Source organism: Mustela putorius, unplaced genomic scaffold (assembly GCF_011764305.1).
Source record: "Mustela putorius furo isolate JIRA1106 unplaced genomic scaffold, ASM1176430v1.1 tig00003836_pilon_pilon_pilon, whole genome shotgun sequence".
In the NCBI taxonomy this organism is placed as follows: Eukaryota; Metazoa; Chordata; class Mammalia; order Carnivora; family Mustelidae; genus Mustela; species Mustela putorius.
In genome coordinates, this window is record NW_025421989.1 from 35,973,810 (window position 1) to 35,992,260 (window position 18,451).

At 38.0% G+C, this 18,451-nt stretch overlaps 1 protein-coding gene across 3 annotated transcripts in view; it reads left to right on the forward strand.

Moving 5' to 3' along the window:
* The window catches only part of USP9X (ubiquitin specific peptidase 9 X-linked), a 162,876-nt gene that overhangs the window by 115,753 nt on the left and 28,672 nt on the right, over window positions 1–18,451 (forward strand). For all 3 annotated transcript variants that reach the window (XM_013057508.2, XM_004754912.2, XM_004754913.2), the window contains exons 22-30: window positions 2,866–2,996; window positions 3,188–3,466; window positions 4,632–4,757; window positions 5,632–5,757; window positions 7,394–7,560; window positions 12,767–12,875; window positions 13,104–13,250; window positions 14,233–14,379; window positions 15,527–15,749. In XM_013057508.2, coding sequence (XP_012912962.1) covers window positions 2,866–2,996; window positions 3,188–3,466; window positions 4,632–4,757; window positions 5,632–5,757; window positions 7,394–7,560; window positions 12,767–12,875; window positions 13,104–13,250; window positions 14,233–14,379; window positions 15,527–15,749 — 1,455 coding nt within the window. The remainder of the gene's footprint in view (window positions 1–2,865; window positions 2,997–3,187; window positions 3,467–4,631; window positions 4,758–5,631; window positions 5,758–7,393; window positions 7,561–12,766; window positions 12,876–13,103; window positions 13,251–14,232; window positions 14,380–15,526; window positions 15,750–18,451) is intronic.

Here is an 18,451-nt window from a genome sequence, read left to right on the forward strand (position 1 = left end):
ACTTAATTGATGTCTGCAGGTTTCTCCTTTGTAAAGTTACTTTTCCTTTTTTGAAGAGATGTTTTGAGACTCTAACTCTTTTCTCATCAGACTTTTACTTACTGGTTTAACCATTCCTTGTGATTATTGTTTGAATCGGTTTTTCCTGTAATGGTTGCAAAATGGTGATTTTACTTAACTTGCTCATTCTTTCTACATTTACTGGTTGGCAACCTTATTTGTGATGTGTTTTATATATATATAGCCCAAGATGTTTAAAGTTCATCTAGTACTTTAATCCTAGCCCTGGAATCAGCCATTACTCCTCTCTGTGAGAGAGGGTATTTAGAAACCAGAAACTTAGTACTACTGGGGTGTCTTGTTTCTAGGCCTTTTCATTAAACTGAGGAAGTAATACACATTTATATATATATTTTTTTAAGATTTTATTTATTTAAGAGAGAGCAGGACCAGGGGAGAGGGAGAAGCAGACTCCCTGCTGAGCAGGGACCCTCATAGAAGGTTTAATCCTAGGACCCTGGGATCATGACCTGAGTCAGAAGCCCAACCGACTAAGCCACCCAGGTGTCCCTACTTAGAATATTTTTAAATCCAATAAGACATTCTCAGATACAGCCTATGAATAGGTTTATTTTTAGAGACTAATTTGGTTTATATGTTAGAAGTCTTGGACCTTAATGGTTCGTTCTGCTTGCAGGACTTTTTTTCCTGATGAAATAAATAATTTTGAAGATTTAGCTGCTAGAATCCTCAGTGTTAAAAAAACAAATACTGGGAAAAAATCTAAATGCCCAATAATAGAGATTATACTCATAAAGTGACATAATGTTATTTTAATCACAAAAATAATACAGGGGATGAATATCTAATGACCTGAGAAGCTATTCACAAATGTTTGATTATAAGAAATTTATATTTTATTTAGTTACATTATGTGTCACTATCCCTTCAGAATAGGGAAAAACAGTAGTTTTAATATAAACTGAAGATTTTTTTTTAAGATGTTTTCATTTTGTTTTTAAGTAATCTCTATACTCAGCGTTGCTGCTCGAACTAATAATCCTAAGGTGAAGAGCCATATGCTCCACTGAGTCAGCCAGACAGCCCACAAACTGAAGATTTTTTGATAAGATAGTTCTAGACTATTTTCAGGCCTATAAAATTAGCTTGCCATAGGGCAATTACAGTAATTTTCAGTTACCTTTATTCTTCCAAAAAAAAAAAAAAAGGCTTTTAATTTTTTCTAAAGCCATCTTATTTATCAAGTGGTATTTTAATCATAGCATATTTACCTTGGAAATAATTTGATGGTAATAATGTACTTTCTAAAGTTGATTGACTATTCTTAAGTTCGAATGTTTGGTAACGCTGAATTGTATCATGTGGTTTTCAAAATATTTATTTTCACTGTGATTTAAAAGGAAGGTGGGGATGCCTGGGTGATTCAGTCAGTTAAGCATCCAGCTCTTGGTTTTGACTCCGGTCATGAGATTGAGTTCCTGAGTTCCACATGGGGCTCTACATTCAGCATGGTGTCTGCTTGAGATTCTCCCTCTTGAGATTCTCCCTCTACCTCCCCCTCTCCATATAAATAAAATCTTTAAAGAAAGAAACTGGGTGGGGCACCTGGGTGGCTCAGTGGGATAAAGCCTCTGCCTTCAGCTCAGATCATGATCCCAGTATCCTGGGATCTAGCCCCACATCGGTCTCTCTGCTCAGCAGGGAGCCTGCTTCCTCGTCTGTCTCTGCCTGCCTCTGCCTGCTTGTGATCTCTCTGTCAAATAAATAAAAATCTTTTTTTAAAAGAAAAAGAAAGAAAGAATGAAACTGGTGTTTTAATACTGTGGGGGAGGATAAAAAGAAAAAAACCCTGTGCTTGAGGTAAACATTAATGACTATAGGTTTCTCCTACTCAGAACTAGAGTGTTCCTATGAAAACTTTTGTAAGCCAAAATGGTGTAAAACATTTAAAGAAGCAGTTAACACTGGTTTATATGGAAATTTTTTTAGAGTGTTCCCACAGCCAGAGAGTAACCTCTTAGGCTTTTCTGATACCTTAGGACACATCTTATTCTAATGGATGCACAAAATAAGAAAAAGCACAGAAGCTCACAGAGGCAGCCCAAAGCTCTGGTGGCTTGATGCTGAATGTCACTCCCAGGGAAGGAGCTTTGCGGGTCCACTTTATCTGCTTGGGGGTGCACACTGCCTCTTGAACAACTTTCTGCAAAACAAACACTGGATGCTATTTTTGCTTTTTGCCTCTTTTCGTAAAAGCAAGAATCCTCTTTGGATTTCTTGTGGCTAATGGAAAACAGGTGCTATTATAGGTCTTTCATAACGGTGAAGTGGTGTTAGGCGAGGTGCCTGTATTCTTTTTTTTTTTTCTGTGTCTTTCCTTTTAGAGTTCAGTTTCTAAGGTACCACTAAGCTCCTTTCAATAAAATAGAGCAGTTAATGGGTAGTGTCATGAGGGTGAACAATAGAGAAGTTGGAAGGAAGAACTTGTAATTTTTTATCTTTGTTATCTCGATAAGGATGATTTCCTTTTGAAGTGTACTGTATTTTTTAGGTTTACACTGGTCGTGGAGGCATGTTGATTTGAGGTCTCTGGGTGAAGACTGCCTTCCTTCATGTTTGGGTTGACTGATAAGAAAGTCCTAGTTCATAGTGATTTTTTTTTTTTTTTTTTTTTTTTTAAATCTAGATCCAGCTATTTCTTGTGAGGCATGAGCCTATAAGTCAAATGAATTGATAGTTATGCCGTACTGAAGTAATCTTCAAAATACCAAAAGTGAAATTCTATTAATGCATAGATTATGTTGTGTTTTAGACTGTTAGACTGTGTCTCTTGTTTTCTTACAGATAGCACAACAATAGAAAAGTTAAGAGCTATTTGTTTAGATCACGCCAAACTTGGAGAAAGCAGCCTTAGTCCATCTCTTGACTCGCTTTTCTTTGGTCCTTCAGCCTCACAAGTGCTATACCTAACAGAGGTTAGTTTTTTCTCTTTTGAATGTATTTCATGTTCTTTGAACTTGACCTTTTTATGTGGTAATCTGAAGAACATGGATAACACTTAAAATGAAATATTTTTTAAATGGTCAAGAATTTCTTAGCAATGATGATAGGGAAAATGGAAGTTATCTTTTTAAACCCTTTTAATACAGTCCTTTTCTTCTTCCAGGTAGTCTATGCCTTGTTAATGCCTGCTGGTGCACCTCTGGCTGATGACTCCTCTGATTTTCAATTTCACTTCTTGAAAAGTGGTGGCCTGCCCCTCGTCCTGAGCATGCTAACCAGAAATAACTTCCTACCAAATGCAGATATGGAAACTCGAAGGGGTGCTTACCTCAATGCTCTTAAAATAGCCAAACTGTTGCTAACTGCCATTGGCTATGGCCACGTTCGAGCTGTGGCAGAAGCTTGTCAGCCAGGTGTAGAAGGCGTGAATCCCATGACATCGGTAATACACTTTTTAAAAATGTCTTACTTATAGTAATAAATGGTAATTTTTTAAAGTTTGCGTTCAGAGTTGATTCAGAATGTTTCGAGTTCCTTTCCAGTGGTATCTTATTTTAGAGGTTTCTGTCTCTTAAATTTGTATGAAAAGTGAAAATGCTTTTTACTGGCTATACTCTTAATTTAAGAGGACAGTTCCTCCCTACACCTTTAAACCTGTTTGGCTTTCAATTACTTTAAACCTGATAAAAACTCTGTATGCATCTCTTACTAACTTGTACCTGGAAGATACATGAAAATACAGGTGGTAATAAGAAAGTTGTAATTGACTTAGCCTGTTGCCACTCTCTTCCCACCTTGATAGGCTTAACCTCCACTTCTGAGCTTATTCCAACTCTGGACTCTGTCTTTGCCTTGGTGGCATCCTTGATCCATCTCACCAAAAGTTCTCAAGACATGCCATAATTCAGTGTCTACTTATGAGCGGTCAAAGTATGCACTTAATTCTGACTAAAATTTGAGGTCTTCTATATTCATCACAAGTGATGGTTTACTAAGTTTACGGATAGAAGAAAAGAGCTCTAGGAATTCTGTTTTTTGTTTTTTGTTTTTTTTTTAATAGCTTAGGGCTTAATCTGGAAATTGGAATGTTGATTAGATATGTGATGTTACATTAAATATGTGATACGGAATAATACCACATATATTGTCATAATAGCAAATGTCAGTAGCTGTGACTAAAATTCCTTAACGTTTCTCCCTTTCAAAGAGGAAAATGATGAGCAGGGGAAATGGGAACAGGGTCTGCCCAGAAGCACACATGTAAGAGGTGTGGAGTAATTTATTGAGTCTTTAGGTAGGGGTTGGAGTCATCACTTCAGTTTATCACTTATGTCCACAAGTTATACTGTGCCCACATGTAGGGACACAAGTTGAATTAATCTAGAATGGGTATTTGCAAGGGACGTGTAGCACCTTGTTACATAAGAAAAAGTGGAGGCCCACATTGTTGGCAATACGGACTGCTTTTTGTTTAAGTCACTGCAGTTCTACCATGTGTATATACGGAAGGGAGGTCATTTGGAGGGAGTGGCAATGGGTGGGGAGCATATGGCTGGGTCTGGTTCTGTACAAATTACTTACTTCGAGCAAAATGGTGGTTTTTTCAGGTCAACCAAGTTACTCATGATCAAGCCGTGGTGCTACAAAGTGCCCTTCAGAGCATTCCTAATCCATCATCTGAATGCATGCTTAGAAATGTATCCATTCGTCTTGCTCAGCAAATATCTGATGAGGTTAGTATTAAACTTTCTAAGCTGTGAAATCCTGCCATGTCTATTTCTATGTTTGACCCTCTGTTTAATTAAGAAATAACCCTTATCACAGCTCAGGGCTGAATTTTCCTAGGTCTACTCATTCTAATAACTGTCTCAGTCTAGAGTTCCCTTAACACGAATTTTGCCTGATACTAATGTTAGTACTTTCCGGTTTGAATCCTCTATGTACAATAAACAACATCCTCTGAATATATATAATTCAGTCTTCACAAATGCAGGTATGAGTGAAACCACCATCATAATCAAGACACAGATCATTTCCATCATTCTGTATGTCCCTTTGCAGTCCCTTCCCTCTACCCCAGGTAACCAGTGATCTTTTGCCACTGTAGAATAGTTTTCATTTTCTAGAATTGTATACAGATGGAATTCTACCGTGTGTGTTCCTATATGTCTAGTTCCTCCCACTCTGAATAATGATGTTGAGAATTATCTGTTTTGTAAACCATTAGGCCATTATTTTTTGCTGCCGAGTAGTATCCTATTGTGAATACTCCACATTGTACACTTGGCAAAGGACTTCTTTTGACTGTAAATGAAGCTGCTGTGACTTCTGTACAAGTGTTTGTATGGACTTGGTTTTCATTTTTATGGGTAAAAAAATGAGTAGAATGGTGGTGGGATCCTCTTAGTAGTCTTTTTAAGATGCTTCTGAAAGTAATACAGGGCCAGATAATAACTTGGAGAGCATGCTTTGTGGTATTGCTGTTAAATGAAAAAGAAAAAAAAAGACAAAAGCAGTTTTTTTACAAGGAGAAACATTTTTTCTTTTCCATTTATTATTTTACTTTAATACGCTATCAAATCATTTTTATTGTGCATTGTCTTGCAGGCTTCAAGATATATGCCTGATATCTGTGTAATTAGAGCTATTCAGAAAATCATCTGGGCATCAGGATGTGGGGCATTACAGCTAGTATTTAGCCCAAATGAAGAAATCACTAAAATTTATGAGAAGGTAAGAGTTACCTCAAAAATATTTTCCTTTTAAATTAATGTTAATTGTGTGTGAGGCTGAATCATTACATCTGCTATCTTTACCAAATACTAAATACTAGTATTTAGTATTGCATCTTCATGGCTGACAATTAAATGGTAGCTATAGGTAAGATGAGAATACAGTAAAATTTTACTTTTGAAATAAAGTACTTCCGAATCCTGCCATAAAGCTGCTTTTTAAAATATGAAACGATGTTTTTCTACTTCTCACTAGACTCAGATATGATCTCCTATTGAATTTTCTTTTTCCTATTGTCTCCATTTTTCTTCTTTCATTATCTTTCTGTCATATGTAAATTTTAGTTTAGTTAACTGTCAGCTGTGGTGTCCTGACATTTTAAATATTTTTGTCTGTGAAAGCAGTCAAAGGAGGGGCACCTGGGTGGCTCAGTGGGTTAAAGCCTCTGCCTTCTGCTCAGGTCATGATCTCGGGGTCCTGGGATCGAGCCCTACCTCAGACTCTGCTCAGCGGAGAACCTGCTTCCTTCTCTCTCTCTTTCTCTCTCTCTGCCTGCCTTTCTGTCTACTTGTGATCTTTGTCAAATAAATAAATAAAATCTTTTAAAAAATAAAGCAGTCAAAGGTAGAAAGTGTCAGCCAGTTAGGTATCATCTCTGACCTTCCCTTAGATGAAGCAAATTATTGACAGAAGTGAGGCTGTTTCACTCCTTCTTTTCTTATTATATGTACTTACCCCTCATAATCACTACTGAATATTTAGAAGAGGAAATTAAATTTATAGGAACTTTTGAGCTTGGTAGACCTTCCATTTTATGGCCAACATAACCCTGTTTTTCCTTGGATACATTTTAGAATCTGGTAGCATCTGTCTGGTACAGTTCCTGGGCATTCAACTAAGTCTTTTTGTTTGTTTTAAAATTTTATTTATTAGAGAGCATGAGTTGGGGGAGGGGGAAAAGGGGGGGGAGAAGCAGGCTCCCCACCAAGCACAGAGCCTGATAGGGAGCTTAATCCCAGGAGCCGAAAATCTTGACCTGAGCTGAAATCAGACACTTAACTGACTGAGCCACCCAGGTGCCCCATTCAGCTAGTATTTGAATGCTTGTTCTTTTTTAGGCGTGTATTGTAATCATCACTTTTTTACAGAATCGGATTAAAATTTACTAGCTACCTATCCAAGCATATTTGAGGTTGTAAAACCTTCCTGAACAATTGTCTAAGAAATTTGCTTTAGAATACAGTGGCCCTGTAGTTACACTACCTTGTGGAACTAGTCATAAGTTCCTAACTCTGCAGTGCTAGAATGTGCCTTAAGAAAGGAGTGATCGTTCATTTCAGAAAGAAGATCCCTAGGAGCCTGAAGGACAGAGTAACAAGTGATATTCTCAGTGTGTTCCTTCATCGTTCCTTGGGATATAGCAGAATACTGGAATTAGACATCACTATTCATTTCCATACTATCTCTGTACTATAATCATTTCCATACTATTCTTAAATGGGTCTCAAGTTGCAGGTAGAGAGGCTGAGGCCAGATGGTTTAGGTGAGTCTTTGAGTTTTAAGCACTAACTGAAGTTGTGTGAGATTTTTCTTAAATGCAACTCTAGGTAACTTGCCTCTGACCATAATTTTACAGACCAACGCAGGCAATGAGCCAGACTTGGAAGATGAACAGGTTTGCTGTGAGGCATTAGAAGTGATGACGTTGTGTTTTGCCTTGATTCCGACAGCCTTGGATGCTCTTAGTAAAGAAAAGGCTTGGCAGACATTTATTATTGACTTACTATTGCACTGTCACAGCAAGTAAGTATCTTTATAATTGTAAGAAACTTCATCTTTTGTTACACAGAAATAAATTTATGCTGGGAGAATTTGTCCCAGAAATCAAGTGTTTTTTGTCTCTATAGCATGATAGTGTTTAAGGAAAATTTTTTAACCACATTTTGCATAGACCTAACTTTGGTTTTAGTCTCTGCAGAATGGCAACATCAAATCTCAAAGTAAAATTAATTTTTTCCCTAATTTCAGAACTTAGTTTTACTCAAGAGATCAATATTTTAGCCCATTTAAAAAATTTGGTTGGTAAGATTTCACTTAAACAGGACATTCGCCTCCTGTCTTGGATATGTAGATGCCAGGTTTTTTGGTTTGTTTGCTTCAAGAGAAATTGTTAATTCAGTATGAAATTCACAAATCAGGGTTCTGGTAAGAACTTTTGCATTTTATAATGAGACCAAAGAGCAAATAATTAAAGCCCTTGTTTTCAATTGAAGATCATTTAATCAGTGGTATAAGCTTTGTTTTGGACTTCTTTTTGTGCAAGTCGATCAGATTTGTAGAAAATGTTGGTTTCCATCCTCATGTCATTCTAATCCTGATCTTCATGGGCTAACTCTTTAAACTGGAGCTGTAATTAGTGTCACTGTTAAATTTAATTAATCTGTCTTCCATATATCATGTGAAAAGAAAGAAGATGTTCACTTAGGTTATTTTTTCAGATGCCATTCATTCAGCAGTGACAGAAATCACTGATGAAATTAATGTAACATCAAAATAAAGTTTGCTGAAATAAAACCTAGTGATAAAGCCTTTTTTAAAAAAAAAGTACATTGATGGAATAGATATATTTTGCTCATTCCAGAGGATGCTGTAAAGTGACGTAGTGGGAAGGTCTACTATTTTAGAAGTTCCTTGGTCATGTCCTTGAAATTCAGAAAGCCCTTTGACAGGATCCCCCGCCCCCAGTAAGGTTGTGCTTGTTGCCTCCTTGAAAAGATAACCCAGTATGTGAAGAAAAATTAACAGGTTGAGTGAGTCTGGTTCTATTTGATAACAAGTCAGAGGGAAGGAGGAGGGAAAAGATGATTATCTGAAGAGTTTTAGTGAAGTCAAACCCAGAGGTAGCAAATGTTTTATTCTATATTGATTCGCAAATCTTAAGTTAGGAACTTACTTCAGTTTCTTGGCTGCACTTGGATTTACGGGTGTTCTGCCCTCTAAAGACCTTTATGAACATTTCCCCCTTACAGGAAATTAGACCCAGTTCCCTCCTCCTTCCCCTGAAACTTCACACAATGAAGTAAAGTTCTGTAGACAGTACTTTATCTCAGTATGCCTCTGTTCCCTTATAGTCAACAACAGATAGGGTCTTCTAAGAGCAAGATCTTTTTGAGCTTTAGGTATCTGATTTTCTTCTCTCGGACTGGCCCTCACCTTGCCCTGCAGGTTCAAAGGCCCTTATTTCCAATTTGTAAGAATTTGACAGCAAACCTGACTTGAACATAATTTGTTGGCATTACCTTTCTGAAATCTGAATCCCCAAACACATCCAGCCCCAACAGTTTCAAGTGCAGGATTGTGGTCCTGCATACATGAGGCTGCCCCTTAGAGTTTATACTTGCATAATATTACTAACCTATGTACAGTGCATATCCCGTGTTTGCTTTCTCCCTTAATTCTGTAGCAACTCACTAGACCGCTGCTGGCTGAACTAAGGCTAAAGTTACAGGACAGTGTCCTGCCTCTTGAGTTCTGACTTTCTGCCACATGATTATACTCTGTGTAATTATACTTCATGAGCAAATTAATGTGAGTCTTTACCATGTGCTTGACAAAGTCCAAAGTCAAATAAGATAGTTCTTGCACTCAAGGAGCTTGGAGAGAGAAATCTGTGTCATAGGAGGCAAAGTACTCTAGGAATTAGAAGAGGAATAAGTTACTTTTCTACCCAGAAAGAGCAGAAGTGAAGGTACTTTGCCGAATGTAACATGAGCTCAGGTTCGGGTAAGATTTATATGTGCATACAAATGGAAGGTAGGCATTGGCGATGCTTCCCCTCAACCTCAGTCCCCATTATGGTATTTTTACTTCTGTGTTGTTGGACTCCGTTCTTGCTCCTCCATACTGCTTCTACCCTCGTCTAAACAGCCAGCATCCATTGCCCAGACAACTGCAATATCCTTAATCTTCCCACCCCAGTGCTTCACCGCTAAGGTATTTTATTCTCATCCTGTGACCACACTGCAGACAGCATGATCTTTGCCAAGCATGACCCCATTGTTTTCCTGGTATCAGGTCTTTCCATGCCTTCTCATTGCCTTTGAGTTAAGTCTAAACATTTAAATTTGGTTTATAAACAATTCGACCCTTACTGCTGCTTACAAGTTTCAACTTCAGTGCCACATTTTCTGTTAACGTTTTCTGAAAAGTCTCCCAGACCTTTGTTTAGGTGAGGTCTGTTTCCATATCATATCACTAAACTTGTTATAATCACTAAGAGTTTGATCGAAATTCCTTTAGGTGGCTATGGTTTTTTTTCCAGCCCCTCTAGCAACTTTTGCCTTATACTCTACCTATTTATTCAGCTCCTTTATGTTACCTGACATTGATGAAGACATTTGAGTTTGCCACCCCGGCATAGTGCTTTCAGAGAAAAGCTGAGTAGTCTGGTTTGATGTGTGAAAGAGGAGTACAGGATAATACTGTAAAGGGGATTAGTGGGAGTCAGTTTGCAGAAGGCCTTTGATGCTGAGACCTAAGTACTCAATTTTAATATGGTAGGCAGTCTTGATAAATAATTTAGCGAGTACCTATTATGTATCAGCAGGCACTATCCCAGCTACTAGGGATATAGCCGTAAACAAAACAGAATATCAGCCAGCCTTCTTCGAGTCTACAAACTAAAGGAGATGGGAGTATGAAGGAGCAAACATGTGGGAAAATATACAGTATGTTAGTGATAAATGCTATAGAGAGAAATGACGGTGATAAGGAATAGTGGGGAGTCAGAGTTTGGTTTTGACCTTTAAACAAACCTCTGAAAGAGGAAGGTAGTAATCCATGTAGATAATGGAGGAAGCAGGTTTTCAGCAGAAGGAACAACAGATGTAAATGTCCTGAGGCATGAATGTGCCTGATGTCTTAACAGCAAGGAGACGAGTGTGGCTGGAGCAGTGAGTGAAGGATAGGCAGCTATAGGAGATGAGGTCAGAAAGTTAACAGGCAGCCTGCTTGGATTTTATGGATCATTCTAACAACATGGATTGTTTTTTTACCGGGAGATGGGCATCCCATTGTAGGGTTTTGAGCAGAGGAATGGTGTGCTCTGAGTTACATTGTGAGTTTATTCTGGTGGTTTTGTTGAGAATAAGTTCTAAAGTGTCAGGAAAAACTGTTAATCTAAACAAAAGATGACAGTGGCTGGAAGTATGGTAGTATTAGAAGTGGTAAGAAGTGAGATTTTGAGTATGTCTTAAAGATACTGGCCACACGATTTGTTGATGATAGGCACGTGTTTCTTTGAAAGCATTACAGAAATCGACATGTATGAGAGAGATTTCATCAGAATATCACAAATACTGGGCACCTGGGTGGCTCAGTGGGTTAAGCCGCTGCCTTCGGCTCAGGTCATGATCTCAGGGTCCTGGGATCGAGTCCCGCATCAGGCTCTCTGCTCAGCAGGGAGCCTGCTTCCTCCTCTCTCTCTCTCTGCCTGCCTCTCTGCCTACTTGTAATCTCTCTGTGTCAAATAAATAAATAAATCTTTAAAAAAAAAAAGAATATCACAAATACTAACTTTTTATAGATCCCTACTTTATTTGAGCTGCATACCTGAGTTTTAAAAAAATGAACTAGGACAATGTGAATTACATATACCTATGAAAATCTAATTAAAGTTACAGACTTTCTCCCCAAAAAACTCCTGACTTCAGGTACTCCTGACTTCAGTTTACTTGGGTTCCATCAGATTTTACCCACCGGCTTCTAAAGTCCTGGTTTATAAGACCATGTACGGGTTTCCAGAAAACGACACAAAATGTAGTCTGTCAAGTCCTTTACACTGAGCTATAAATTTGGTTCTAAGCTCTCTATCGCTAGCAGAAAGACAGAAGCATGGTAGTTTCCCATGAAATGTAGTTTGCAATGACCGTAAGATACACAGGTGCTTACCAGGTACTTATTAAGCATCTCCCCATATGTCAGGCATTGTTCCAGGTGTCAGAAACCCTGGCGTCACCAAGGCCCTGCCCTGAAGGAGTTTAATTCTTTTTTTTTTTTTTTTAAAGATTTTATTTATTTATTTGACAGAGAGAGATCACAAGCAGGCAGAGAGAGAGGAAGGGAAGCAGGCCCCCTGCTGAGCAGAGAGCCCCATCCGGGACCTGATCCCAGGACCCCGAGATCATGACCCGAGCCGCAGGCAGTGGCTTAACCCACTGAGCCACCCAGGCACCCCAGGAGTTTACTTCCTAATGGAGTCGTAGATCACTGTTTATGAATAAACAGCATCTGTGCATGTGGTAACAGAATTGATTGTTAGCACCTGTTATATGTGGGTCACTATTCTAGGTTCTTGAGGCACAGCAGTAAATGGGTGATCTTTCTACCCTCTTGGACATTTGCTGTGGTCACATGTGTATAGTATATAATTTTTTTTTTAAAGGATTCATAGTCATCAGGTAAATTTCTCACTACTGGACCAGAGACAAACGATGCTAATGCTCCTGATCTGGGGACCATGCTTTGGGAGCCGCTAGAATAATAAAAGGGACATTGCAGCATTATCCTTCCTATAATTGCAACAGAATTCCTACAGAGTTGTGTGCCCCAAAATGCAATGAGTAAAAATTCTGTGGACGGCCCAAAAGATATGTAAGGCTTACTGTAAGCCATCTTGTATTCAAAAGAGCATTTCCAGCCTGTTCCAAGAAAGGGATGTTACAGGGTATCCCTCAAACTCTTCTAGGACAATTTGAGGTTCCTGCCGTACAGCCAATATTCATGTGTTCCGGGTTGTGGGCTTCAGAGGGCGTTAACCTTGTATCCTTGTGTTTTTACTTTTGATTCACCTTTATTCCACCCCATCCCTCCCTCCAAAGACAGGCCAGTTTTGGAATCTTTGGGGGGTTTTTTGTTTGTTTGTTTGTTTGTTTTCTTTTTCTTTCTTTCTTTTTTTTTTTTTTTAACTTCGTGCAAATAATATGTTAAATGTAAAATGCTTTTATTTCAGAACTGTTCGCCAGGTTGCACAAGAGCAGTTCTTTTTGATGTGCACCAGATGTTGCATGGGACACAGGCCTCTACTTTTCTTCATTACTCTGCTCTTCACCGTGTTGGGGGTGAGACTTTTTTAATATGTTTCTTAGAGTGATGAATTCTTTAAACAAGACGTTCAGGAATTTATGGTTTTAGCTTATATTCAAGTTAGAACAGCCTGTATTTATTAAGTAAATATTCTTAACTTCCCATGTTATTTTAGTTCTCTGCTCTAGTTATCTCTAGGTTCTAAAAAAGTGGCTTCTGTGCATGGACATGTGAATTCATATGATTTTACTTTATTGTTTCAGAGCACAGCACGAGAGAGAGCTAAGCATTCAGGCGACTACTTCACCCTTTTAAGACACCTTCTTAATTACGCTTACAATAGTAATATTAACATACCCAATGCTGAAGTTCTTCTCAATAATGAAATTGATTGGCTTAAGAGAATTAGGGTAAGTTACCTTTAATACTATGTTTATTGTATTGATAGAGTGTTTTATTAATTGATAGTTTGTAGTTTTGAGCATTTTGGTTAAGTGAAAAACACCAAAGAGTAATAAAAAGGACCAAAGAATATACTCTGTGGTGGTGGGTCTTAGTAACTCATGATTCACTGAATGAATGCTTTGTTTTACTTGGAGCTTGAATTACTGATTTTTCAGCCTCTTCCATTTTAGAATCTTGGGCCTTTTTGCAAATTTTCGTCTTGTAAAACCTTTGAATTGTTCTCATCAAAAATCAGTGTGTATGGGTGGCTCAGTGGGTTGAGCCTTTGCCTTCAGCTCAGGTCATGATCTCAGGGTCCTACGACCAAGTTCGGCATCTGGCTCTCTGGTCAGTGGGGAGCCTGCTTCCCCTCCCTCCCCCCACCCACCTCTGCCTGCTTATGGTCTCTCTCTGTCAAATAAGTAAAATCTTTAACAACAACAACAAAAAAATCAGTGTGTACAGACTAGCACTTAAGTCTTGATGTTAACACCGAATACTCTTTACTCAGAATTGTATGAGAATTTATTTCTGAAGAGATATGTAGCTTCTATATCCCTAAAAGTTCTGACGATAATTTCGTCTTGCTTAGAAGGGAAAGCTTTGGCAAGAAAAAGAGTCTTAACGATAGAGAACAAACAGATGGTTACCAGAGGGGAGGGTGGGGGGAATAGGTGATGGGGGTAGTAAAGAGGGCCCTTGTCATGATGAGCACTGCATGATGTATGGAAGTGGGGAATCACTATATTGTACACCTGGAACTAATACTACACTGTATGTTAACTAGACTGGATGATTATTGATTTTTAAAAATAAAAATAAATTTTAAGAATGAATGGAAAAGTTTGGGGGAATTACTTCATGTGTTTCTAGTTTTCTCATTGTGACTTCTCTCTCCCTCCTTACCTCCCTTCATAAATTAGACATTTGTTATTTTTTCTTTGGCAGGATGATGTTAAAAGAACAGGTGAAACAGGTGTTGAAGAGACGATCTTAGAAGGTCACCTTGGGGTAACAAAAGAATTACTGGCCTTTCAAACCCCTGAGAAAAAGTATCATATTGGTTGTGAAAAAGGAGGTGCTAATCTCATTAAAGTAAGTTTTGTCCAAAACTAGATATCCTGACCTCCTCGATGTTTGTTACCAAATCTGTCTGGCTGGTTTATAATACCATGTCTTTGGTGTATTATCTTGACCGTTTCTACCTTCTTTTTAAGAATCTTTATAGAGGTTGCAGTGATTTTTTTAAATATACCTTCTGAATTTTGTATGTAAATAAAATATATTGTGTATTTAAAGTAAATACACACATGATTTTTTTTTGTTGTTGTTTTTGGAAAATGAATTTTTCACTTCAGTCTTTTTAAAACAACACGTATTTGTGAGATAGCGTCATGTTTATCCTATTTCTTTAATGACTTTTTCCACATGTGTGGTAACTCAAAGAAAGTATCATTTTAGTACATGTTATTTTTATTTAAAATCAGTTTTGGTACACATATGATTAAAGGAGTAAACATGGGGCACCTGGGGGCTGAGCATCTGCCTTCAGCTCAGCTCATGATCTCAGGGTCCTAGGATCGAGCCAAGTCCCGCATCAGGCTCCCTGCTCAGCCAGGAGCCTGCTTCTCCTTCTCTCTCTGCCCTACCTCCCCACTTGTACTTTCTCTCCTGCTCTGCGCTCTATCAAATAAATAAAATCTCTTAAGAAAACAAAAGAGTAAACTTATTTAAAATGTTGGGGTGCCTGGGTGGCTCAGTGGGTTAAAGCCTCTGCCTTCGGCTCAGGTCGTGATCTCAGGGTCCTGGGATCGAGCCCTGCTGGGGCTCTCTGCTCAGCAGGGAGCCTGCTTCTCCCTCTCTTCTCTGCCTGCCTCTCTGCCTACTTGTGGTCTCTGTCAAATAAATAAAATCTTAAAAAAAAAAAAAAAGTTAAGTGCTACAGTCAACTTGCTCTTAATACTTAATCAGAGAAACTTGGTGTATTTGTTAGTTGTAGTAAAGAGTGTTTTGAAGTAGAATCTTTTTATTAGAGAATCCAAGTAAGTTTTCTCAGATGTAATGATAGCTTTAATTCTGACAAGCAGTTTAACGTTATTTCCTTCCAAGAGACATTTCTTTCTTTCCTTAAAAAGGATAAATGTATACACACAACTTTGTCATAAACATTATAGAAATAGAAGTATATATAACATATACATATGTAATTGCTAATACGTAATCCTTTTTTCAACTTTTGTAGGAATTAATTGATGATTTCATCTTCCCTGCATCCAATGTTTACCTGCAATATATGAGAAACGGAGAGCTGCCCGCTGAACAGGCAATTCCAGTCTGTAGCTCCCCAGCTACCATTAATGCTGGTTTTGAGTTACTTGTAGCGTTAGCTGTTGGCTGTGTGAGGAATCTCAAACAGATAGTAGATTCTTTGACTGAAATGTATTATATTGGCACAGCAATAACTAGTAAGTATACTAAAATGCAGTGTTTCAATGACAGATAATTCTCTAATTTGTTCAAATTCTATTTTCCTAATTTCTTTTTTTTTTTTTAAGTAAACATCTTCAGCTTGTGTTTTTCTTTCAGCAGCTAGCTTAACATTTGTAGGAGATCTATAATTTCACACCATTACAAGCGAAGAGTCTTGATGCAGAAAAATTTTCAAGTGTTTTTTAAATGTCTTCTGTAGGGGTCTGAGTATTTAGCAAAATAAATTTCTTCTCCATCAAACCTGGAATAAAACCCAAACTACAGTAATAAGTAGTCAAAATAAATGGCAGAGTTCAAATTTAAAACTCAAGTTGCATTCCTTGAAACACCTTTCAGGCCCTTACTTAGAAGCTCTTTAATATTATTTTCATATGAGCCCAAAGAAAATCTGGTTTTAAAAGATGAGAATATGAGAAGATAACATTCTAATGCAGTTTAAGTCCGCAGGTAATGCTCACACAAAAGCCCTTGAGATAGACTGTAGACTCCAGATCATACAGATCTGGAACTGAAGCTCCAAAAGGATGGGGGGACAGTATTAAATGACTGGAAAAGCAGAAATAAGGAATCTAACAAATAATTTAAGAGAAAACCATGTTATCCTCAAAGCTTAAGGATATAATTGATTACAGTAAACATTTAAAAGCGTGAAATTTTTTGATATGTTGTATTTCAGAAGATAAGGACATTTTTAATAACATTTTAGGAGATTCTGATTAAACTGCTTAAAAGTTTAGACCATTAAAAGTGGTGATGCAACATGGGGGTGTTAAGGGGGTAGGAGAAGAATACATGAAACAAGATGGGATTGGGAGGGAGACAAACCATAAGTGACTCTAAATCTCACAAAACAAACTAAGGGTTGCTGGGGGGAGGGGTTGGGAGAAGGGGGTCAGGTATGGACATTGGGGAGGGTATGTGCTATGGTGAGTGCTGTGAAGTGTGTAAACCTGGCAATTCACAGACCTGTACCCCTGGGGATAAAAGTATATGTTTATAAAAAATAAAAAAAAATTTTAAAAAGTTTAGACCATTAAAAAAGGCTTTACCATTAGCTATTTATTCTATCAAATCTGTGTATAATAAGGAGGTTAAAAAGAGTCGTTTGTTCAGGGTTGTTTTGTTTTTTAACAAATCCACACATTTATTCATTTAATTTTCAATAAGCTTAACTACCCTCAAGGTATGGGTATGGTATCACACAGATTCTGTGTCCCTTGCCCTTGCAGGAAGCTTGCTTTGAAATTTGGCATGAACCATGCCACTGCTTCCATGGACATGGGTAACCTCTCCCCAGATTCATCCAGTTTTGTTTAGTCTGCCACCAGGAGTCACTGTGTTGTCCTTTGCTTTGTATATGGGAGCACATCTCTTCCCTATATAGGATTGTTTTATCTTAGGCAGTCATCACCTTCAATTTTAAGATGACTTGTGTGCTCTGGTTTTGGAGGACCCTGCTACTAGCCAGCAAAAAGTGGCCTTGGACCACAGCCCTCTAGATAGATTTGCTGTTTCAGAAGTCTTATTCTGTGTATCCCTTTATAGGCTTGAAGATGGCAGAAACAGGCTGCTTGTTCTTGAGTAGAACATGGTAAAAATTTGAAGTACCTAAGAAGCTACATACTAAAAACGTTTCCTGCCCATTTTAGTCTGTGGCTCCCCTTTGATAGCTGTAACTATTAATGTCAGTTTGTGTCTGTCCTTTGAGCATTACTGTATGGAAAATCCACATGCAAAGGTTTTTTTGGTACAGTTTTTGTTTTTAACCACAGATTGGCATATGGCTTACACAATGTCTTCACTTTGTTTTCCCCCTAATATATCTGCAGTTGTTCCCTATCGACATATACATCTGCCTAATTCCATTTTTTGGCTATATACTTTTTAAATTGAGTATACTATAATTTATTTAACCAGTCCCATAGACAGTGATAATATTTTACACTCTTTCCTGGTTTATACTACCAGGTAGAGGGAGACATACAGTGATTTACAGTTCTAAAGGACTTCTCGAATCCACTATTTCATCAGCTCCTCAAAAGAACATTGCAGTTATAGGCAAAGCAGGTGTCACTCTTATCACATTTATTACAAAGGAAACGGAAGCTTACCTGAAGGTGAAAAGAGTTGGTAAACAACAGAACCTGGGTATGAACCCAGGTGGTCCTAGGATGCTTTAAAACTGAGCAAGCTATATAATATATCGGTGTATTTATATTAATATTACATAGCAGAATGAATTTGAAGACACTTTAAAAAACCTACAAAAGTCAAAAAAAATTAAAGTTCATAATGACGAAACAGTAAAACTAAAAGTACAAGGAGCACATAGAGGGGTGTCTAGGTGGCTCAGTGGGTTAAGTGTCTGCTCAGGTCAGAATCCCAGAGTCCCAGGGTTGAGTCCTCCATCAGGCTCCCTACTTCTCACTCCTCAACACCACCCCCACCCCCCGACTTGTGCTCACTCGCTTGCTCTCTAATAAAATCTTTAAAGAGTAAAAATTTAAAAAATAATTTGAGCGCATAGAAATTAGCAAAGAGATTGCTTCTGACATTTCCATAGAAGCAGTGCTAGGTAAGACACCGGGTTTCAAATGGTGGGGTAAGAAACCCTATAGTGGTACAAGTTGCTGCATCCCTTCAGTTTGTTGAGGGGGAAACTTGTACTCAATGTACT